The 25,086-nt window shown below is 32.1% G+C and overlaps 1 protein-coding gene across 1 annotated transcript; it reads left to right on the forward strand.

The window, feature by feature from the left end:
* The first annotated feature begins 1,067 nt into the window (after window positions 1–1,067).
* KLRF2 (killer cell lectin like receptor F2) lies at window positions 1,068–25,086 on the forward strand. The gene is made up of 6 exons (XM_039874333.1): window positions 1,068–1,155; window positions 4,331–4,429; window positions 7,474–7,527; window positions 10,421–10,569; window positions 10,812–10,927; window positions 24,803–25,086. Exons 1-6 carry the CDS (start codon window positions 1,068–1,070, stop codon window positions 24,831–24,833), a joined length of 537 nt encoding a protein of 178 aa, XP_039730267.1. The 3' UTR covers window positions 24,834–25,086.

The raw sequence follows: 25,086 nt of genomic DNA on the forward strand, positions 1-25,086 counted from the left end.
TATATGTTTCAAGTGTACAATTCAATAATAGATCATTTGTATACTGCATTATGTGTTCACCACCCAAAGTTAAGTCTCCTTTTGCCACCATATATTTGACCCCTTTACCCTTTTCTGTCTCCTCCCTTTCCCCCTTTCCCTCTGGTAATCACTAAACTGTTTTCTGTGTCTGTGAGTTTTTGTTTATTTGTATTGTTTGTTTGTTGTTTTCAGTTTTATATCCCACATATGAGTAAAATCATATGGTTCTCAACTTCTGTCTGACTTATTTCAATAGCATGATGATCTCAAGATCCATCCATCTTGTCACAAATGGCAATATTTCATCTTTTCTTATGACTGCATAATATTCCATTATGTGTATGTATCATATATTCTTTATCCAATCATATATCTAAGGACACTTCAATTGTTTCCATGTCATGGCCACTATGAATAATGCTGCAATGAACATAACAGTGCATATATCTTTATGGGTAAGTGTTTTCAAATTTTGGGGGTAGATACCTAGGAGAGAGATTGCTGGGTCACATGATAATTTTAGTCTTAATTTTTTTAAAATAAAAAGCATTTTTATGTAGACCCTACTAGCCCAATATGTCCCCAAATAGCAAAATGATTATTTAAATTTTTTTAATTTAAAATTTTTATTCTGATTTAGACAGACACTGATTTTGTTTATTTGGTATTTTGTTTATTTGTTTTATTTCATTTTTTTCTGACTATAATATAAAATATATGAGGGCAGGAAGTATGTCTTGTTTACTTTTATGTTTCTAATACTCTGTACACAAGTGACTGGTACATCGTAAGTGTATAATAAATATTTGTTGAAGAGAATGGAACAAAATAGCCATCTTTACCTTGTAGCATACAGAATTTTAGCCAGACATTAACATACCTATTTTCATTTAACAATACATCCTTTGTGGTTTTGGACAGTGATACGTGAATAAATTTTAGCTATTTTTGGACTTCCTTTTAGTATTGGGTACATTGTGCTAGGAGAACTATCCAGGGTGACAGTATTCTCCATTTCCTTTATACTATTTTCTGTGTAATATCATATGGAAACATTTGAAGAGATGGAAGATGAAGATGGCTACATGATGCTGAATTGCAAAAATAATTTCAAATACAGGCAGAAAACTAAAGGTAAGAATATTGTTTCTCTCCACTCAGACTCCAGTTTAAAATTGCATTATTCTCTTAAGGAAGACAATTATATTTGAATATTTTTAAATCGTTGAAATTAACTATATTCCGGGATTTAAAAAAATGGTTATAAGTTGTCTAAAATAGTTTATTTAGACTCATGTATCAACAATTTAAAAAAACCCAGTATTTTTGAAGTCATGGGGCAAGAGAAATGCTAATAGGATGATGTACAATCTCCTCAATGTTGTAGCATAAGAATAAAAAAGTAACTTTTAAGTAAAAGATCAAAGTTAGCATTTTTTACAGAAATTATTCCTTCTACAAAACATAAGACTTTTGGAATCAGTTTTTTTTAGGGGGTATAATATCTATATTAAGATGCCTATTATTACACTCAGAAGATGAAGATCTAGTGCTGATGATGAGAGTAGCAGTGGTCCTATAGTGTTTTATAGCTTAAAAAGTATTTTTATACATATATATTGCATTTTTAAAAAATCTTTTAAAAAGAACCATAGGATTGTCAGAATAATCTACTGGGAATGAGAGAAAGGCAATATAAAACATTAATCTTTGCCACTTAGGGCTACTGTATCAAGTCTAGGTTGTTCTTTTTGTTTTGTTTTGTTTTCAGATCTGTTATAGTTTCTATAGACAAGTTTAATAAACACAATAATGAATGTCTAAATTCAGTTGGTCTAAAATAAATTTTAAAAATAATTCTGTTTCAATAGTAAAGATTTAAGCTGAGGTGACTGGGCCAGAAATTAAAATTGCTGGTAAAAAACAAAGCTCTGTCATACATATTCTTGTTGAACATCCTCATGTACTATCTTGATTTTTATCTAGCGAATTCAAGATTATTTTTTTAAAAGACATGCTACTTTCATTGTCATCTGAAGGCTCAAGGTCTTTTTCATGGTGTCCATAACAGGAAACAAACTATTTCTTTTTCACTAGCAACTTATTTAGATGTAATAAAATCTAAGACCATTGAAGTTAAATTGACTGAATTGGACTCAACTCTTCAGACTAAGTAAGTGGCCTTGGGCAAAATCTTTTTGTTTTCTTAAATATAAAAACTTTTATTTGTAATAAAGTGAATCTATCTTGTGTTGTTTTCTGTAGATGTTAAACTAAATTATAACGTTTTTCTTTAATTTATAAAACTACTTGTAACAGACAAGTGAGTTATAATATATAAAATTTGAGTGTAGGTACATAAAATACAGGATAACATCCATTTAAATTATGGGTGAAAGAAGGATAGGGCTTGGAACATAAATTGGGCCTATAATTAAGCAACAGTTACATTACTGTAAGCATGTTTTTATCTGCTATAAATTTGTTTTTAAGCTTCTTTGTAATTAATGAGTAAGGATAAGCCGACTAATTATTTGATTCTTATTGTAAGACAGTTATACCTATTGCTTAAGATGAATATAATTAATCTCATTACTAAATCTAGAAAGAAAATTTTGCCATCACAAAGCAGCTATAAATAATACAATTAGTGTTCTTGCAGTAGTAATAATAACAGATTTCATAAAGAAATTTCTTAATATTGCCCTACGGATGCCAATGACAGCCAGTCAAGCAATTCTAGAATGGACCAATGCAATGCACTGCAGGTACTCAACTCTCCGGTCACTTGGCTTGACATAGTATTATTGTGGTTGAGATAAAAAAAAATATTAATTTTTAATATATAGCTATAACATTATTTGACAATGAGTCTAAAATTTCCCTTCCTGGCAAGTATGGAACTAGCTAACTGCAGATCCATATACCTAGGATTAGTATACCCTTGTAATTTGCAGAAATGTATTTTGAGGACTTTTAGCTAAATAGAAGTCTTTCTACCTTTGCTTGAGTGAAGAAATAGCCAAAGGCGAGAAAAAAATAGAAACTCACTTCAAATTTGTTTTGTAATACAGACAATTGGGTAGTAAATTTCAAGTTTCACTACAGACAATTGGGTAGTAAATTTCAAGTTAAAATTCTATAACTCTATACTACAGACATAAAGAAATGCACTAACTCCATAAAAAATAATTGATATAAAACATTCACATATTACCCAGATTTGAGAATTAGCACTCTTTTATTATGACAGGATAAAATTTATTTGTAAAATGTACAATCACAGCTGAGAAATTAAGTGCTTGTTTACTCATAAGCTAATAAAAACTGGGAAATAATTATCTGAGTATCAAAGTACTTGACTTTGGTCACTAGGAAGGCAAATTGGTTACCATGCCTCTAGACTAAGAAAATATTCCTATGATTTATACATGTAAAAAGATACCTGTCTTCTTTTTTTTATGGAAAGAGTATATATCTCTAACTTATGAAAATAGATAAAATTAAAAGAGAATAACAACATATATATCCCTGTGTAATGTCTCTGAAGTTTCCTCATTTATTCCTCTTTAAAGACACTATTCCTGCCAACTCTGATCCAAAGGACTACTCTGGCAAAAATTCTAAGTGAACAGTATTAACCAGAGATCTATGCTGCTTAGGCTGACACTGATTCCTGTAGAAAAAGTCAAAGCCAGGGAAATACAATATATTATGTAAAGGTGAGATAGCATGTTCCAGTACAGTGACTGGTAAAAAATAGAGCTTCAATAAATGTTCCTTTCCTTATTTTATTTCTAAAAGTGAATCATTAAAATAAATAACGCACATGATATATATATATATATATGTATATATACATACTTGGCATTGAACAATCCAAAAATAAAATTAAGAAAAACAATTCTATTTACAATAGCATTATATATATGTAATTTTTTCCGTATGTAATATATGTGGGATATATAGATATATATTATACACTATATTATTTTTATATTATTCTATATATTATATGTATGATATAAAAATATATATGTATTTATGTCATATATGTTACATTATATATAGAATATAAATTATATATTTACATTACATTTTAAATATTAATAAATAATACACATAACCCTAGATATTATAAATTATATATATTATTTATATATAATACAGAAAGAATTTAATAAAATTAAATTATTTTTACTTTTCAAAAACATCACTAAATAGTTCACAAAGCAAGACAGGAAAATATTTATGAAGTGAATAATCACAAGAGTTTTAAAATTCATGGAAAACCATCTCAATATTTCAGATTTCTCCCCGTATCCATATGATTATTGTATTATGCTAGTATTTGGATGCATTGGAATCCTTATTTTCATGATGAAAGTGATTGGCCCAAACTTTTGGGGTGGGTATATAGAGTTTTTATTTATCTTTGTACTTTTAATTCTTAATATCGAGATCAGCTCCACATTGTAGTCCACAACTGGTAAATTAAACTTTCCAGCCATATCCATTATATCGCAAAATTATTTTAAATTTAAGAAAAGTTAAGAAACATTCAAATATAAAATAAGTATTTATTCTGCATCTTTTCTTTTGAAGAACCTCTAGTACAAGGTTGATTTGTTATTTTATAAAAAATTTAGCAATCTGTTTTTACAGAGTATGTGCTCATTGGTACCACTTTGAGAGATAATTTAAATGTATGACTGTGCTAGCTGAAAATAAAGGACCTATTTGAAAACCATTTTAGGTGGACTTCAACTTTTTTTTTTTTCCAAGGTGGTATTTAATGTGCGTATCATGTACTCATTATTTTTGAAATAACCAGACCCATTCATGGTTCCTATAATTTGCTGTATTTCTCATGAAATTATGATTCTTGAAAATGCAGGGCTAAAATGGGCACTGTCATATATAATATTGACATAGAAACATAAACTCTGAGGGCCTTTGAGATATCTAAATATAAATGAGCCCTAAAGCAACTTTTCTAAGGGAGACAAAAAAGTAAAGGGTCTATTTTTTATTGGGCAATTATATTTGTTTTTGAGTTTTTCCTAATACGACAATAGAAAATGTCAGACTTTTCTAAGACCAAATAAGTATTCTGCTTTAGGTAATTCTTCTGTACTTCGCAGAGCATTTTGGTTGGGAAGCCATTAACCAATCATACCCCTCAGACGTGTTCAATCCTTATATCGAAATCAGTTTCTGATAATATGAAATTCTCCTTCTCTTTAACAATTAATATTAGATGACTAATATTAGTTTTCATGAGTTGATCTAAGTAGGGATAATTTAACATTAATTCTAGAAAAGTTGACTATGCCATAATCATTATTATAGCTTTTTTCAAAGTCCTTAAAATTCAGGAGCAAATGGTTTCTTGTTAGATACTAGGTACAATATTTACAAACCACCACTACTCCCTTCTGATTCAGTTTTCCCTTCTGTAAAATATAAATGGTAAAAAAGACATAACTGGTGCAATAGAGATTCTTTTAGAGAAAGACGCTATTGAGAAAAGCAATAAAATTTGACATATTGATGAAATATAAGTAGGAGTAAAATTTTTTCTTAGTGATATTTTTAATTCTAATAAATTAGTGACAATTTCAATATTTTTGTTTCTATTAAATTTGTGTTTGTAGTTTGACCAGTTTTAAAATATTTTCCCTGGCATTCAGTTCCAAACAAATTATTGATCATAAATATTTACATCTGCTTTCCCAAGGTTCTATATTAGAATAATAAACAATAACAAAATAAAATGAATTAATAAAAGCACAGAGAATGAAAAGGAAAGAACAATGTAAAAAAAAATGTAAAGCAGATGGAATAATGCTATTGGATTAATCAATGAGACAACTACAGTTCAAAGAAAGAACAAAGGTCTTCCGTGTGGATGGAAGCTATTCCTCATGGCAAAACCTAGGCAGGACTCTATTTTCATGGATGAGTACAGAGTGTCAAGAAAGATCCAAAGCAAAGTAATTAACTGAAAAACTTACTAAAGAATGCTCTTTTAGATTATTGTTTTGACAACCTCTTACTACACTCACAAGTAGTATTTGCTACCATGTCATACCAAACAAACAACAACAACAAAAGCCCCCAAACCAACAAAATCTTTTTAAAATAATGAACTATGCAACTAGGGCAGATACCCTATTGCACCAACCACCACTCAATTTTATCGAGTGGTGGTTGGTGCAATAGGGTATCTGTTCCCTTGTTTTGGTTCTGGAGTGGGAGAGGGGAATAATGTATTGGTTTACTACATAGCTTGGCTATTTTCTGTGCCCTTGCTATCTGAAAATTTATGGTAGCTAACCAAATATCCCAGACCATAGAGAAAAGTGTCAGAAAAAAATTAATAAATATAAATAAATTGAGAATATCTGAGACAAAAATCTAACATACTGCCATTACAGAAAGGGCAATATCCCTTTAACAAATGTTCATAAAAAAGGAATAGGGGAAAAATGTACATGTGAAATAATAAAAAAAATATACAAATTTTTTTTCAGGAGAAAAAAATATAAAACAAGAATCTTCACTTTATAACAGCCCACCAAATTGAAAATACAATACAAAAATAAAGATAAATAGATGATAAATGGATGGATGGATAGATGATAAATGAATAGGTAGTTGATAGATGAGAGAGAGAGAGAGAGAGAGAGAGAGAGAGAGAAAGATGATGATAGATAGATAGATAGATCCTCATCATATTTCAGGACACAATCAATAAACATATATTTCTAAAAGTTTACATAAAGAATTTGTTTTCTCCCAAAGCAAAGAAAAAGAAATTCATATCGGATTTTTAAATGTATATAAAAAGTCACTTTAGTAATACCTTCAAAGTTCTAAACTTGATTTTAACTTAAGTTTAAAACAAGAGTAATGAAGCAATATAATTTTTCCATCCACTCTGTTGGGACAAATAAAGGGGGAGGGGTACTGATATTAGAGTGAAGCTAGCCAAAGAATGTAATGAAAAGTCGTTGCAGGTTATCAACTATTTTGTTCCTGGAAAGCAGTTATTCACTCTATATAAAAACAATCTATAAATAATACAAGTAAGAAACTGAAGAAACTTAATATGGTAAAAGGAGTTTTATTTTTCTTTTTAGAGGTGGGTCTAGAACATGAAGAAATAACATCAATTAAGAAGTTTAGTAGAAAAAAGAAAATAATATACAAAAAGTAATAGATATGAGGTCTAAGAATGTGTGCAATATATAGGATATAATTAGCACTTAAAGGAATAAAAATAAATATAAAAATGGCTACTACTGGGAAAGGAGAGGAACAGAAACCTAGTAAAAGAGAGGTAATTTGAATTTTTGTCTTTATTGTGTGCTAGTATTTTTATTCTTGTTTTCCTAGATTGCTATTCATTTTTTAATGTTACTCACATTTTTTTTTCTTTGCACTGAGTACAGGTAAAAAAATTGGATTCCTCACAGAACATAAATATCAGCACTCTAGCAGGTAATGTTCTTTTTTGTTTATAATGTGCTGCTCTGTGTTTGAATCAAGACATTTCAACGAACTGGTCACCTAAATTTAGACAAATTAAATATCAGTTTTTTAAACTTTCAAATGGGGATATAATAACTACATCATAGCATATTTAGTGTATATTAAGTCAGCCGTGATGGTTAATTTTATTTCAACTTGGCTAGGCCATGCATGGTACTCAGATATTTTGTCAAGTAGTCTAGATGTTGCTGTGAAAGTATATTTTAGATGAGATTAGCATTGAAGTCAGTAGATTCAAGTAAAGCAAATTATCTTCTATAATGTGGCTGGGCCTCATCCAATCAGCTGAAGGCCTTAAGAGAAAAAATACTGAGGTTCCTCAAAATAAGAGGGAATTCATTCTTCAGACTCCAGATTTGAGCTGCACTATCAACTCTTCCCTGGGTCTCTAGCCTGACAACCTGCTCTGCACATTTTGGACTTGACAACACCAATAATACATGAGCCCATTCCTTGAAATCTCTCCTCTCTCTCCTCCTCTCTCTCCTTCTCCCTCTTCTTCTCCCTTTCCCCCCTCCTCCCCTTTCCTCCTCCTCTCCTCTTGCCTCCTCTTCTCTCCTTCTTTCCCCTCCTCCTTTGTACTTGTTAGGTCCAGGAGGGTTTATCCCTAATCCCTCCGACTCCGTAGCGTGGGCACCAGACTTCTCCCTTACCTTTGTGTAGGAACCGGACCTTGCATTCAGGTTGGCAATGCTACATGCTCATCACCCACTTCATTGGTCTCTCCTCCCTTCTCCGTCAATTTACTGGCCCAAAATATGCTCACCAAAAGGCTCGCCTGAAGCCCCATATAAGTTTTTGGTCCCCTCACATTCAGGGCTGACGCCATCTTCAGACCTGCCTGGGATAATCACTCTTTTCATTAACTCAGAGTCAACTGACTAGGGACCATTCTTTTGTCTTTAAAATTCCTTTATCTTGCCATGTAATATAACTTAAGCATGGAAGTGATATCTCATCATATTCACAGGTCTGACTCACACTCATGGAGAGGGAATTACATAGGCCATGTACACCAGGGGCCAGGAATCTTAGGGGCCATTTCAAAATTGTGTCTACCACAATTCTTAATAAAATTAACAAGAACTTCTTAATATTATCTATTATCTAGTCAGCGTTAAAATGTCTTTTTATTTTTATTTTTATTTTTGCTTTGTTAGAATGAGAATCAGAAGACCACAATTGCTTTTGGTTAAAATATCTCAATGTCAAAAATGGGTCATGGTTTTGCAAAATTTCTCATACTCCGGATTTTTCTGTTTATATTTTCATTATGTCATTTAACATGTTCCATTATTTTATAAAGTTATTTTAAAAACTAAATATGTGTTAGGTGCTTAACAACCTGCCTGGCCCACAATAATGGCTATATGTGTTTGTTGTTATTGTTATATAAAGTATCTGAGACAGGAATTGACACAAAATATTGCTAAATAAATGTTTTTTTCTATCCTCATCCCCATAATATTTCTTATTACAGAAGAGAACACTTCGAGCTGCGTTAACTATAATAACTCTTTGCACAACTGGTGTCCACATTTTGCATCATGCTTTTGTATTTTAACATACTATGCTGACCATTTGGACTATTTTTAATGTGTTTTGCAGCTCAAAACTGTATTTTACTGACCATTCTATCAGTATCTACCTAATGTTATCACTTGGTTCAATTGACTCCTTTTTACTAATAATAGTGGATAAATAGCTCCACTGAAATTATAAATTGGGGAGTATATTTTAAATAATTTTATGCCTTTTAGCACAAACTGTGTACTTGTATCACTGAGATTAGAATCCAATTATCCTGAGTCTGAAATATTTTTTTTTTGCAAAATTGTAACTGTTCACGGTTGAAAACTCTTTTATCTCTGTTAATGACGTAAAAATATATATGAAGTTTTATATATTGAAAATTAGCCCATGATAGTCTTCTTTAAATCATATCTGCTGACGTTACTTTTTTCCCTATATCTTAGCTGGACATATTAATTTAATTTCTTAAAATACATTTTTTATAAAACTATAGGCTCATAGATGACAAATGAAAAATATGACATGCTCTAACTTATGGATATTTAATTTAGTCATTCAACAATCAACAATTAGACACTATAATCAAAATGCTACATGATAGGAGCCTTGAAGATAAATATGACAGTCATCTCAAGAATCTTCCAGTTAGGTAAAAGATGTGGAGATGTTCACAAATGAGTAGGATACAGACAACTCATCCTTTGTTAAAGGATACCTAAGTGTTATGAGTCTTAGATGCAGCAGAAATTATGACCGGTTAAAGGCTTTAAGAAGTAAAAATAGAATTGAAAGTTCTCTGTAATTTAGAGGATAAAAAAGGAAGGGAAGGCTATTCAAGGCTAAGGGAACAGTATGAATGGAAAGCAGAGGAGGGTGAACATATCAAATGCAATGAGGTAAGCCATAGTAGCAGTTAAGTAATCTCACAGAAATGAAGTGTCTGTTATAGACTGCCTCGAAAAAAAGGAATTAGAACCAGGTAGGGCAGGGACTTAAACAACAGACTTCTACTTTTTCAGTTAGTAATAAACAATAAAAAATATTATATATATTTTTTCTTCTAATTATGGGGGTCAGAATTCACAAGCTTTGTTCACTTCAACTTGTCACCGAAAACCCTGCCCTCATTTCAGAAAATGCACAGATTAATTAATTAATCTCATTCTTGTTCTGCTAATAGAGCTGCCTTTTAATTATGAAAATTGAGTTGGCAAAAATCTATTTTCCAGTTAATCACATTTGATACTATTTACATTTTCTCAATTAACTACAGATTTTAATTAATTTTTCTTACTTTTTTTTTTTTTAGGAAATAATTATATGTGTCCAAATCACTGGCTGTTGAACCAAGGGAAGTGTTACAAGTTTTTAATTTCTTCTAAAACTTGGAATGAGAGTCAACATGACTGTATAAATCTCCAGGCACATTTGCTAATGATTCACAATTCTGAGGAGCTGGTGAGGAATCAAAACCGGGAGCTAAGTGCCCAAGGAAAAATTCTAGGTGCAGTTCTAGCAAGTGTAGGTGGTTTATAGTCATTGCCTTTAACGTTCATTAATATATTGTTTATAATTAAAAACCTATTATTTATGAAAAATAATTATTTGCTATTTCATTAATGCTTGGCATAGTGTCTTACTCTATAGATGGCATTGACTTTTTTTTTAATGAATGAATGAATACACTATTTCCTCTGTAGGAATTTATACAGAAGAGTTTAAAACCTGGACGTCTTGCTCGGATTGGACTATCTATGATATCTCCAAGAAAACAATGGATGTGGATAAATGAACACCTTTTTGTAGAACAAAAAATGTAAGTTGTTATTTGAGGGACAGGATGGTGTAATGATGTTGTTTTATTTATAGAAAAGTATTTTTAAGCTTCCTTGATTTCCAAGTCTTTTTATCTTTCTTCCTTCTTTCCTCCCTTCTTCATTAAATTTTTTCTATTCATTTTTCTTCCTACCTCTTCTTTCTCCCTTTCTTCTTTGCTTGCTTTCTTCTTCTTCTTCTTCTTCTTCGGTCAATGCCGTCAGTCGTCAGCGTCGTGGTTGTCATTGTCATCGTTTTCTTTTTCTTTTTCTTCTTTCTTCTTCTTCTTCTTCTTCTTCTTCTTCTTTTCTTCTTCTTTTTTTCTTCTTCCTTCTCTCTTCTTCCTTCTTCCTTCCTTCTTCCTCTCCTTCTCCTCTTCCTCCTCCTCCTCTTTCCTGCTCCCTTCCTCCTCCTTCTCCTCCTCCTTCTTCTTTAACATTCAGTAATGTTGAGAAGTATGGTTAGTATTCATTATGGCACCTGGGAATTATTAATTGTCAAAAGACAAAAAAATTTTTTAAAAATTTAAGCTGACTTGAATGTCATTTAAAATAATTTCAAACAAATACTTTATAGCAGATGCAAAGATAAAATTAACTTATAAATAAAAGCACTCAGAAAATAAAAACATCTCTTGAGCTGAAATCAAAAAGTGTAAATTTAAAATTTTACTCTTAGAAAATTCTCCCAAACTTGTTATCAACTTTTTCACTTGTATGATTAGTGAAGCTTTCCTCACAATGTTCTTGTGTGAACAACATAAGGTTAATGTACTTAAAATTCTTAAGTGTAGTACACGTTTACATGTTCTCTTACGTGCTCTCGTGTTCTTTACATGTTACTCTACAGAGCACCTGAGCTGTGGCAAGCTTGGAGCAAAAAAGGGCATGGAGTAATAGTTCATGCCAGTTTGGATATTTATCTACTCCTAGATACTTCTATTTTCCATTTATCATCATCTTTCATGAATATAAAACTAAAGTATAAAGTAGTAGTCATTTTTTAATCTGTTTTGATTGTAACCTTTGACAAAAATTAGTAAAAAAATGTGTAGGTTCCTTTTCTTTATTTGGAAACCAACGTATTGTTAGAGAAATACGTCTTTTTAAAAGCTTTCATTTAATTATTTAAGAGGAATAGAATGTCATCAAAAAGAAATAAAAGTTTCAACTGGTAATAAAGTATACAAATGTTGTAAGCATAAGATGTCTATTTGAAGTAACGTATAATCTTGTTTTTAATGTGATTCCACAATTTATTCTCCTTTAGTCAAATTTATTTTAAACATTATTATACTGAGAACTGTTTTACTTCCTTAGTTTTCTCACTGAAATTCTATAAAAAAATAAAGTTTGTTTTCTTGTCATTTATTCAAAACTCATTCACATTTCAAAATAAATGCAACAGTTTGTGTCCATTATATAAGTGAGGTAATTATTTAACTTATTCAAGAAGTTGTGAGTAGCTTATTCTAAACCATTGGGAATGTATACCATAGTAACTGTGAATCAAAGGAAAAAGAGATGAATTATTTAAATTGCTAAGCAATTAACAAAACTAACTTGTCACTATGAACCAACAATAAAAATAAAACTCATATTATTGATCAAGTAAAACTGAAACATAACTGAGCCAAAATTTAAAACAACCATCATTTTCAAGTATCCTGGATGCACAGATATAATATGCCCATACTTGATTACATGCTGACATTTGTCAGGATTACGAAAAGTCATTTGCATCTAGTGCCAAGTAAAACATCTGGGGGTAGGGCTCAAAAACTTCCCTTTTTATTTATCAGAAAGTTTTATCTGCAATTAATTAAGGAAGCAAAACTCTATTAAAGATAGGAGAAGGATTTGTTTATTTTTCTATGTGTTTGCCTGTAACCTAGATACTTCTTTTCTACAGCTTCTCCACTCTGAGTGTCTGTTTCTTCACTTACACTCACATTCCTGTACACATAAATTATAGTTACCTAGGTAGGAAAGTAAACTCAAGTTAATGTAACAAAGGCAGTTTTGATATAATTTTCCAAATGCTCTGCAGAATTTGAATTTTATGACAACCCAGGAATGTGTCGTAAATCTTTCCTAATTTCTTATTCCTATTTGTAAAATTAAACTATTTTAAAAAATCTATGGTTCGTTCACTTTTTTTTTTTTTGGTGCATGTTATCAGGTTTGTACAACATGGCAATTAGACATTTCTATACCTCATGAAGTGATCACCCTGATAAATCTAGTACACATCTGACACGATACGTAGTTATTACAATATTATTGACTATATTTCTGATGCTGTATTTTATATCCCCCTGACTATTTTTATAACTCACAGTTTATACTTTATCTCTTTCAACTCTTTCACCCATCCCCAAACTCCCTTCCTATCTGGTGACCAAAAATTTGTTCTCTGTATCTCTGAGTTTGTTTTTGTTTTGTTTGTACATTTATTTATTTATTTATTTACTTACTTACTTATTTATTTATTTTTGTTTGTTTATTTATTTCATATAAAAGTAAAATTGTATGGTATTTGTCTTTCTCCATCTGATTTATTTCACTTAGCATAATACTTCTAGATACATTCATGTTGTCACAAATGGTAAGATTTCATTATTTTTTATGGCTGAGTAATATTCCATTGAGTATATGTACCACTCTTCTTAATCCATTCATCTATCGATCGACACTTAGGTTGCTTTCATATCTTGGCTATTGTAACTAATGCTGCAATGAACTTAGGGGTGCATATGTCTTCTCAAATTAGTGTTTTGGATTTTTTTGGATAAGTACTTAGAAGTGAAATTGCTGAGTCATAAGGTATTTTTCCTTCCTTCTTTCTTTCTTTCTTCCTTTATTTATTAAATTTTTTTAATTGAACAAATCAATTAAATTTTCCCCCCATCTCCCTCCTACCCTCCCCCTTTCCCTCTACCCATTGGTAACCACTAGTCCATTGTCCATGTCTATGAGTCCCTGTTAGTCTTGTTCATTTGTTGCTTTTAGGTTTATATCTCACATATAAGTGATATCATGTGATTTTCAACTTTTTCTGTCTGGCTTATTTCACTTAGCATGATTATCTCAAGGTCCATCCATGTTGTTGCAAATGGCAGTATTTCATCTCTCTTTATGGCTGAGTAATATTCTATTGTACCACTGCTTCTTTAGCCAATCATTTATCGTAGGACAATTCGGTTGCTTCCATGTCTTGGCCACTGTGAATAATGCTGCTATGAACATCAGTGTGCATATATCTTTTTGGATATGAGTTTTCAAGTCTTTGGGATAAAGACCCAGTAGAAAGATTGCTGGATCATTGGTAGATCAATTCTTAGTTTTTTGAGGAAACTCCATACTGTTTTCCATAGAGGCTGTACCAATTTTCAGTCCCACCAGCAGTGTATGAGGGATATTATTTCTTCACATCCTCTCCAACATTTGTTATTACAAGTAATAACAAATTAGCTGATTATAGCTATTCAAGTAATAACAAAATAGCTGATTATAGCTATTCTAACAGGTGCGAGATGGTATGTCATTGTGGTTTCGATTTACAGTTTCATAATGACTAACGATGGTGAGCATCTTTTCACATATTCATTGGCCATTTGTATGTCTTCTAGAGAGAAGTGTCTGTTCAGATCCTCTGCCCATTTTTTGATCAGACCATTTTTTTGTAGTTGTTATTGAGTTGTATGAGGTTTTTTTATATTTTGGATATTAGATCCTTATCAGAGGTGTTGCTTGCAAATATATTTTCCCATTTGGCTGGTTATCTCTTTACCTCGTTGACGGTTTCTTTTGCTGAGCAGAAGCTTTGTAGTTTGATGTGGTCTCATTCATTTATTTTAGCTTTTACTTCCCTTGCCATTGAGGTCAAATTCATAAAATCCTCTTTAAGTCCAAGGTCTTTGAGTTTAATCACTGTTTTCTTCTACGCATTTTATTGTTTCAGGTCTTATATTCAGATCCTTAATGCATTTTGAGTTAATTTTGGTGTGTGGTTATAGACAACAGTCTAGTTTCATTCTTTTGCATGTGGCTTTCCAGTTTTCCCAACACCATTTATTGAAGAGGCTTTCCTTTCTCCACAGCATGTTTTTGGCTTTTTTGCCAAGAAACTTTTGCCCATATAAATATGGATTTACTTCTGGACTCTCGATTCTGTTCCACTGATCTGTGTGACTGTTTTGCTGCCAATACCATGCCTTTTTGATTACTGTCACTTTGTAATATAATTTGAAGTCAGACAGAGTGATGCCTCCAGCCTCATTCTTTTTTCTCAAGATGGCTTTAGCAATTCAGGGTCTTTTGTGCTTCCATACAAATCCGATGATTTTTTGTTCCATTTCTTTAAAAAATGCCAATGGGATTTTGATGGGAATTGCATTAAATCTGTATTATGCTTTAAATAATAAGGTCATTTTAACTATGTTGGTTCTTCCAGTCCAAGAATACGGAATATCTTTTCATTTCTTTGTATCTTCCTCAATTTCTTTTAACAGGATCTTATAGTTTTTATTATATAGGTCCTTCACATGTTTTGTTAGACTTATTCCCAGGTATTTTATCGTTTTTGTTGCAATTGCAAAAGGAATTATTTTTTCCACTTCTTTTCCTGATACTTCATTATTAGAGTATAGGAATGCTATGGATTTTTGAACATTGATTTCATAGCTACAAACTTTACCATATTTGCTTATTGTTTCTAGTAGTGTTCTTGTGGAGCCTTTAGGGTTTTCTATATAGAGAATCATGTCATCAGCAAACAGTGACAGTTTGACTTCTTCATTTCTGATTTGAATGCCTTTTACATTTTTCTCTTGCCTGAGAGCACTCACTAGGACTTCCAAAGTTATATTGAATAAGAGTGGCAATAGTGGACAGCCTTGCCTTCTTCCTGATCTTAGAAGGAAGGATTTTAATTTTTCACAATTAAATATAATGTTGGCTGAGGGTTTGTCATATGTGGCCTTTATTATGTTAAGGTACTTTCTTTTGATACCAATTTTGTTAAATGTTTTGATCATAAATGGGTGCTGTATCTTGTCGAAGGCTTTTTCTGCATCTATTGATATGATATTGCAATTCTTATTTTTTAATTTGTTTATGTGGTGTATCATATTAATCGATTTGCGTATCTTGAACCATCTCTGTGCCCTTGGGATGAAGCCTACTTGATCGTGATGTATAATCTTTTTAATATGTTGCTGTATTCGGTTCACTAGTATCTTATTTAGGATTTTTGCATCTGTGTTCATGAGAGATATTGGTCTGTAGTGTTCTTTTTTGTGTTATCTTTACCAGATTTTGGAATTAGGGTGATATTGGCCTCATAAAATGAGTTGGGAAGTATTGCCTTCTCCTCGATTATTTGGAAGAGTTTGAGGAGAATAGGTATTAAATCTTTTTTGAATGTTTGGTAGAATTCACTGGTGAAACCATATGGTCCTGGACTTTTACTTTTTGGTAGGTTTTTGATGATTGTTTCAATTTCCATACTGCTGATCGGTCTATTTAGATTTTCCAGTTCTTCTTAATTCAGTCTAAGAAGATTGTCTTTTTCTGAGTATAGTCCATTTCTTCCAGGTTATTAAGTTTTGTGTTATATACTTTTTCATAGTATTCTTGTATGATCTTTTGTATTTCTGCAGTGTCTGTTGTAATTTCCCCTTTCATCCTTGTTTGTTTATTTGTGTCCTTTCTCTTTTTTCTTTAGTGAATATAGCTAGAGATTTGTTAGTTTTAGTAACCTTCTCAAAGAACCAGTTCTTTGTTGCATTTATTTTTTCTATTGTTTTTGTTGTTGTTGTTTGCTTTTAATTTCATTTATTTCTGCTCTAATTTTGATTATTTCTTTCTTTCTGCTGACTTTAGGTTTCATTTGTTCTTCCTTTTCTAGTTTTTTAAGATGAAGTGTTAGGTTGTTTATTTGGGTTTGTTCTTGTTTTTGGAGATAGGCCTGTAATGATATGAACTTTCATCTTATGACTGCTTTGCGTGTCCCTTAAGTTTGATCTCTCTTTTTATTTCTTCTCTGAGCCAGTTATTCTTCAGTAGTATGTTGTTTAATCTCCATGTATTTGTGGTTCTTTCTTTTTTCTTTTTACAGTTGATCTCTAGTTTCAAAGCATTATGATCAGAGAATATGGTTGGTATGATTTCAATTCTCTTATTTTTGTTGAGGCTATCTCTTAGTCCTAGTATTTGGTCAGTCCTTGAGAATGTTCCATGTGCACTAGAGAAGAATGTATAAGCTGCTGTTTTGGGATGAAAGGCTCTATAAATGTCTACTATGTCCAGTTGGTCTAATATATCATTTAAAAATGATATTTCCTTATTGATTTTCTGTTTGGATGATCTGTCCATATCTGACAGTGGGATATTTAGGTCCCCTATTATGATAGTGTTTTGGTCTGTTTCTTCCATTAGTTCTGTTAGTAATTGCTTTATATATTTTGGGGCTCCCTGATTGGGGGCATAGATATTAATGTGTTATGTCTTCTTGATGCACGATTCTTTTTATCATTATGAAGTGTCCCTCAGTTTCTTTCTTTACCTTTTTTATATTGAAGTCCATTTCTCCGATGTTAGTACTGCTGCTCCCGCTTTTCTCTGATTGCCATTTGCTTGTAATATCATTTTCCCGCCTTTCACTTTGAGTCTATATTTATTTTTGGAGCTGAGATGTGTCTCCTGGAGGCAGCATATGGTTGGGTTTTGTTTTTTGATCCATTCCGCAACTCTGTGCCTTTTTATTGATGAGTTCAGTCCATTTACATTTAGGGTGATTATAAAAAGGAGGTCTTCTTATAGCCTTTTTATCTTTTGCTCTCTGGTAACTTGGTATTTCCATTGCTTCCTTGTCCTTGTGTTTCTGTTTTCTTTATTTTGGTTGGCTTCTGTTGTTTTTGTCCTCTGGTTCTTCTTGTTTTATGTTATATACTCCAGTTCTGAATCTTTGGCATGTGGTTACCATTATAAATATGTAAAGGATAGTTTTATATATATACAGCCTTCCTTTTCTTCTGCACATGCCTTATCTCCATTCCCCTTTGCGAATTTGGATCTTTGAATCTTCCCCTTTTCAGTCATCATTGTCTCAGTTTGTCCCTATGTATGCTGAACGTTCATTACTATCTTGCTATAGCAATTTTCTTCTTATTGTTTAAGCTTATAATGCCCTGTTCTTAGTAAGGGTTGCACACCTCTGCTTCTATTTGCCTGACAGTCACCTTACTCCTAATCATGGTTTTTTTTCTTGTCATTTTGTTTTAGGTGAGCTGACCCCTTTCAGTATTTCCTGTAGTGCAGGCCTCATAGTGGAGAATTCCCTCAATTTTTGTATGTCTGGAAAGGTCTTTATTTCTTCTTCATATCTAAAGAAGAGCTTAGCTGGATACATTATTCTGGGATGGTAGTTCCTTTCACTTAATAGTTTAAATATCTGATTCTGTTCCTTTCTGGCTTGTCTGGTTGGGCTGAGAAGTCTGATGATAATCTAATGGGTTTTCCTTTATTAGTTACTATTTTCTTCTCCTTGGCTGCCCTGAGAATTCTGTCTTTGTCATTGATTTTTGATAATTTTAATACAGTGTGTCTTGGTGAAGGCCTTTTTGGGTTGAGACAATTGGATGTTCTGTTGATTTCTTGAATTCCAAGCTCCAACTCATTCCTTAGATTTGCGAAATTCTCATCAACTATGTGGCTGAAAATGCCTTCTAATCCTTGGTCCTTTTCCTCACCTTTGATAATGCCCATTATTCTTAAGTTCCCTCTCCTGATGGTATTAGCTAGTTCTTGAATTTCTCTTTCATTATTTTTCATTCTTCAGTTTCTCTCTTTTTCCTTCTGATTTATTTCTAGATTTCTGTCTTCAATATCACTGATCCTTTCCTCCATTTGATCGACTTTATTTCCCAACTTGTTATTTCATTTTTCAACTCTTGCAGTATGTTCTTTATCTCCAGAAATTCTATTCGGCTCTTTTTGAGGGTTTCAATCTCCTTGCTAAAGAACTCATTCTGCTCATCTAGTTGTTTTTTCAATTCCTGAAATTGTTGATATGTTTTGTTTTCAATCTCATGGAATTTTTTCAGAATTACCATTCTGAATTCTCTGTCATTTCGGTTGCATATTTCTATGTCTGTAAGCTTTTTTTCTGTATATTTTTCTCTTTCTTTCTGAGATGCCTTATCACCTTGGTTGTTCATGATGCTTAATGGGCTATTTCTCTGTCTGGGCATTAATGGAAGTGTATTCTGATTTTTTTTTTCCCAGAAAGATTTATTATATAATGGTCCCGAGCCTGTTGCAAAAAAAGGTGTTTTTCTTTTGGTTTCCAGTAGGTGGCGCCTAAGACTCTTCAATTTCTGCTTTCTATAAAATCTTAATAAAGTGTTTTTTTCCTTACAGATGTTTAATCATGCTGCTACCCTCAGTTTCAGTCCCTGTCAGCGCCAGTGACAGTCTAGGCAGCGTTTGCTCAGATTCCCCAGAGGCTTCGCGGTATTGGTCTTGGAGGGTATGGGGCGAGGGGCCCTCTGGTTTGGGGAATGGGAACTGCGGCTCAGCCTCAGTTTTGCAACCACAGCTGGTAAAAATCTACTGTTGTTTCTCTGCTGTCTCCATCTTTCTGCCGTCTTGTTTCTCTGCCCTCTGCCCCGATGACTGGGCATTGCCACTGGCCATGAGAGCTCGCAGGACTCCTAGGCAGGGCTGTTCAAGGATGTCGCCGCACTTTCTCCCCTCCCCCTCCTTCTACAGGGAGCTCTGGTGGCTGAGAGAGGCATTTTCTTTGTTTCTCCCAGTCCACCTCCTGACATCTGGGGTTCCGACGTGTGCTAGCTCTTCTGCGCAGATCCCACGTTCAGACATTCTGGTGTACAGTTTGAGTGTTTTTTGTTAAGTTTTAAATGTTCAGCTTATTGTTGTTGCAAAGGGAGAGATCCAGGGACATCTCTCACGCTGCTATATTTCTGATGTCACTCCCATATGGTATTTTTATTTTTAATTTTTTCAGAAACCTCTATGTTGTTTTACATTTGCAATCCTATCAACTGTGCATGAGGATTTCCTTTTCCCATGTCCTCACCAACACTTATTGTTTTTTGACTTGATGATAGATAGCCATTCTGACAGGTGTGAGGTGATATCTCATTGGTTTCAATTTGCATTTCCCTCATGATTAGTGATGTTGAGCATCTTTTCATATGTCTGTTTGTCATTTAGAGAAATGTCGATTCAGATCCTCTTACCTTTTTAAAATCAGATTGTTTGGGGTTTTTTTTTTTGGTGTTAACTCATATAAGTTCTTTATATTTTGGATATTAACTTCTTATCAGATGAATAAGAAAAGAATCTTCACTTTCACCACTTTTATTTATATTTAGCATGGTATAGGAAGTCCTTGCCATAGCAATCAGACAAAAAAAAAAAAGACATAAAAGGCATCTAAATTGGAGAGGAAGAAGTAAAACCATCATTATTTGCAGATGACATGATACTATATATAGAAAACCCTAAAGAGTCTACCAAAAAACTATCAGAACTAATAACTGAATTCAGTATGGTAGCAGGATACAAAATTGATATTCAGAAATTGATTGCATTTTTATACACCAATAACAAACTATTGGAAAGAGAAATTAAGAAAATAGTCACATTTGGAATTTTATCAAAAAGGGTAAAATACCTAGGACTAAATTTAACTAAGGAGGTAAAAGACCTATGCTTGGAAAACTATAAGACCTTGAAGAAAGAAATTGAAGGAGAAACCAATAAATGGAGGTTATATTATGCTCATGTGTAGGAAAAATTAATGTCTTTAAAATGTTTATACTACCCAAAACAATGTACAGAGTCAATGAAATTCCTATCAAAATACCAATGACATTTTTTAAAGAACCAGAACGAATAATCTTAAAATTTATATGAAAGCACAAAAGATCCTGAATAGCCACAGCAATCTTAAGAAATAAAAACAGTTAGAGGTATCATGCTATTTGATATCAAACTATACTAAATGGCCATAGTAATCAAAATAACATGGTAGTGGCATAAAAACAGACACATAAATCAGTGGAACAGAATAGAGAGCCCAGATATAAATCCATGTATACATGGTCAATTAATCTATGACAAAGGAGGCAAGAATATACAATGGGGAAATGACAGTCTTTTAAAATAAATAGTGTTGGGAAAACTGGACATATTATACATGCAAAAACATGAAAGTAGACCACTTTCTCACAGTATAAACAAAAATAAATTCAAATGTATTAAAGACTTAAATGTAAGACCTGAAACCATAAAACTTTTAAAGGAAAACATAGTAAACTTTGGCATTGTTTTTAGCTTTCTTTTTTTTTTTTTTCCGATATGTCTCCTCGGGCAACGAGAACAAAAATAAATAAATAAACAAATGGAACTACATAAAACTAAAAGGTTTTGCATAGTGAGGGAAACCATCAACAAAACAAAAAGACAACCTACTATATGGGAGAAGATAGCTGGCAATAAAACATTGTATGGTCACTTCTGATGTTACTATTCTAGTTTATATTCTACAATCTAAGCTTTCTAATATTAACATATAATTGTGATCATTTATCAGTGACTATTATTTATAACATTAAAGTCCTCCTGGTAGGTTTTCCCTAGTTTTTAGAATAATATTGAAGTAAATGCGTTTATAGGTAATTCTCTTGTAAAAATTCTTTAAGTTGAGCTCGCTCTGGATAGTATTTTATAATATTTACACATTTAGAGCACATATATTTTTCTAATTTTTAAGCTGTAAGTTTTGGCCATCCTGTCAATATAGATCCATTTAAATTTGCTTATCATAACCTTCATTACAGTCCCAGGTCATCAAATTGTTTATTGTTACTTTGTTTGGCCCTATTTAATAGAAGTTTCCTGACACATTCATAATGAGAGGTTATGTATCTTGAATTGATGAGATTTTGCCTATAATTGTTCAATTTTTTTTGGTTCCTTTATCTAGTACTTTTAAAACTCTGTATTCTATAGCATAAGAAGCTAAAAGCAACTTTTGTCTACTTATTACTTTACTTTATCTCTGAAGTGTAATAATCATTTTCCAAGATCTTGCTCTGTTAAAATCTAGGTTTCCTGCAAATTCACTTGATATCAACAAATCCCCTGGAACTATAGACTCCATCAGCATCTCCAAAAGCAAATTATCCATTCCCATTAATTTCAAACCTGAAAAGGAGCAACCAAAATTAGTTTGGAAACCACTTACTGGTGTAATCAAAAATGAAATTAAGAATAGAGTAATTTAAAACATTTTATAAAACACCGAGCTCTATACTCACCCATTACAATGTGCTGCACAAAAATATCTGGTACATTAAAAGAATATAAGACTGAATGTAGGCATTTAATTATTATTAGTGTAATTTGTAACCTTATTTAGAACAATAAGTGGAAAAATAGACATAAATAAACATGAATACGTAAAAGATATAGATATATCTCTATATTTATCTACATTTACCTATATCTATTTTTATCTATCTAGGGCACATTGCTAAACATGCTTCTCAATGCAACCAACTTTTATGATTTCCATCCTATTTGACATGCTCTAATACTTCTATAGCAACAAACAGCACAGATGTTTACTTTAGTTTTAGCAAACTGAAAGATTTTCACTTTATCCTTTTACTTCTTAAAATCTCTAAGTAGTAGAGTGACTTTCAACAAGTCACTGAATTCTTTGAGCTGTTCTGTCTTGAATTATCTTTAACTTCTGTCTCTCAAATGGGAAATGGATGAGAAAAACATATTTGACTTCTAGTTCTAATGCATAAACTATCAGTATGTTTTAGTCATGGACTGAATGACAAAGACTACAAACTGCCAAATAGATGACAAAATCAAGAGCTAAGCAATTTTTATAGGAATTAATATATCATGTTCTTTAAAGGTGACAGAAAACTGATGCTTATATTTTGTTTTGTGCACAGGTTCACTCTCAAACATCACAGAGGAAGGATTTTAGGGAGAAAGGGTTTAATAAAAAGTATAAGTACTGTTAAAATAGTAAAACTTAGTGGTTAACTACATACCAGATAAGAATGCCATTCCTGTTGTATGTTTGCTCATAGATTCAGAAATCAAACTAACTTCTGAATATGATCTATTGCAATAAAAGATATTGAGTTGATGGGTTTAGTCTCTCCTCTATCTTCTTCTCATTATTGGTCTACAGATCTATTAGTCAGCTTTTCTTTTCAAATAAACTTATTCCCTCTCACTGTGCCCCTGAAGTCCAAGTCCTTCTTTCTTTGTCCTCTTTTACGTTTTTCATTCACTGTCTCACTTTCTTCAGACTGTACAGATTTTCCTCACACCCTCATCTCTAAATTCTAAGGGCCATATCATTGTTTTCATTTTCCCGGGCCATTCTTGAGAAGATGCAAGTGTAAAGGCACTAAAAACAATCTATTTAATAATCCAAGAACATTGAACAAAGACATTTAGCTATGTGGACAATATGCATTGTGGTTAAGGACATAGCATCGCTAGCTAACTTGCTTGGGTTAAAATCACAGTTCAACAAGTTATGGCTGTATGACAATGACTGGGTTACATAACATCTCCGTGTTTCACTTTCTTCACCTTTTAAATAGATATATTTAAATATTTACTTCATACACATTGGTTGAAGATAAGTGTTTTTATAACTACAGTGCTTAAAACATTGTCTGATATACATTATCATTGAGTATTAACTTTGGTCCTTTTTATTTTCTTTTCATACAAACTTAAGCTCTGAAATGATTGAAAACTTTCCCCTTTTCTCACCATATCCTCTTTTGTATCAATTTGAGCAAGTTCTGATCCCTGTGAACTGCAAAAGTTTTTACTGGCTGTCCAATTTCTGGTATTGTCAGAAAAATAGAAACACTTCTCTTTTATTCTGATCCATTCTCCTGAACATTCCATAGTTAGGGGTATTTTGAAAAGATTAGAACTGCAATGGAAAAAAAAGGAAAGAAATGATCAAATAAAAGATGAGTTAAAAAATATTTCTACTCATTCTGGTGAATCAGCTTTACTTTTTACTTCCATGGTTTGAGGCCTGTAAAATTAGCTTCATTCATGGGATGATAGATGAATTTAATTCCCCTGTCTGCAAGGAAAACCATTTAGTTATCGAGTAGTCTATATTTTATCTTATTTCCCTGGCTTCTATTTTGAGAAATGGAACTGCTAGCCTCTCATGGACTATATTGACATCCTCCCAAGGCAATGCATTAAATATAGCAATCGGGGAAGAGAACAAGGATCTGAATATAATTTAGGCCTCAAGGACTAGGGTAAAAAAATGAAGATTTATCTTTACCTTGAAAGAAAGGAGAAGGTCATAGACAAGAGAGAACATCCAAGCTAGGGAAGTAAAACTCATCATAAATGACAACAAATCACTGAAATATAAGAGTTACTGAAACATTTGTTCTATCTAACCAACAGTCAGTGCCAAAGGAAAAGGAATAATAATAAATGCATTCTATGTTTATTGTTTGAGAATTTACCATTTTCAGTTAGGTCCTGAGTAATCAGAATAAGATAGTCTCTGCTCTCCAGATATTTGAATAAGTTAATGTAACTAGTAAAGAGCCAAGTAAGTATTTAAATGTAGGGCCAACTTCAAAGCTTTCTCTCTTCACTCTGCCATGATTTTTTTTCTTTTTTGTAATACTCAGAACTGGAATTTGGGCTACAGCAAATGTATATTAAAAAATATATTGGCTTTCAAACTTTTAAAAATTAATTAATTAATGAATATAAAGATTTCTTATAATAACTCTTCTCTATAAATATTTAAATTCCAGATGTTTAAATATCAATAACATTGAGATCTAGGACTCTATAGCAACAGAAGCTGTAAGAAGAACATCCAGTACTCTTGCAAATGATAAAGGAAACAAGAAAGAAGAGCTATAAAGTGTTATTTTAACGTAAGTGTTAAATTAAGCAAAGTATGCATATGGAAAATCAAGACTGAAGACCATTAGGCCCTGGCTCAGGAATTAAAATCTACCTTAAAATTCTTTTCGCAAAATGAACTAATACCCAGAAGATAATTAACATTTTCATTTTTACAAATCTACTTCAA

This window comes from Pteropus medius, unplaced genomic scaffold, assembly GCF_902729225.1.
Source record: "Pteropus medius unplaced genomic scaffold, Ma_sr-lr_union100, whole genome shotgun sequence".
Taxonomy (NCBI): Eukaryota; Metazoa; Chordata; class Mammalia; order Chiroptera; family Pteropodidae; genus Pteropus; species Pteropus medius.

Excerpts from the sequence above, each read along its gene's own strand:
- KLRF2 (XM_039874333.1), top strand. The coding sequence starts at position 1,068 with ATGGAAACATTTGAAGAGATGGAAGATGAAGATGGCTACATGATGCTG. Across the intron at positions 10,570-10,811 it reads TTCACAATTCTGAGGAGCTG|GAATTTATACAGAAGAGTTT; the intron begins GTGAGGAATCAA and ends TTTCCTCTGTAG. Across the intron at positions 10,928-24,802 it reads CTTTTTGTAGAACAAAAAAT|ATGTTTAAATATCAATAACA; the intron begins GTAAGTTGTTAT and ends TTTAAATTCCAG.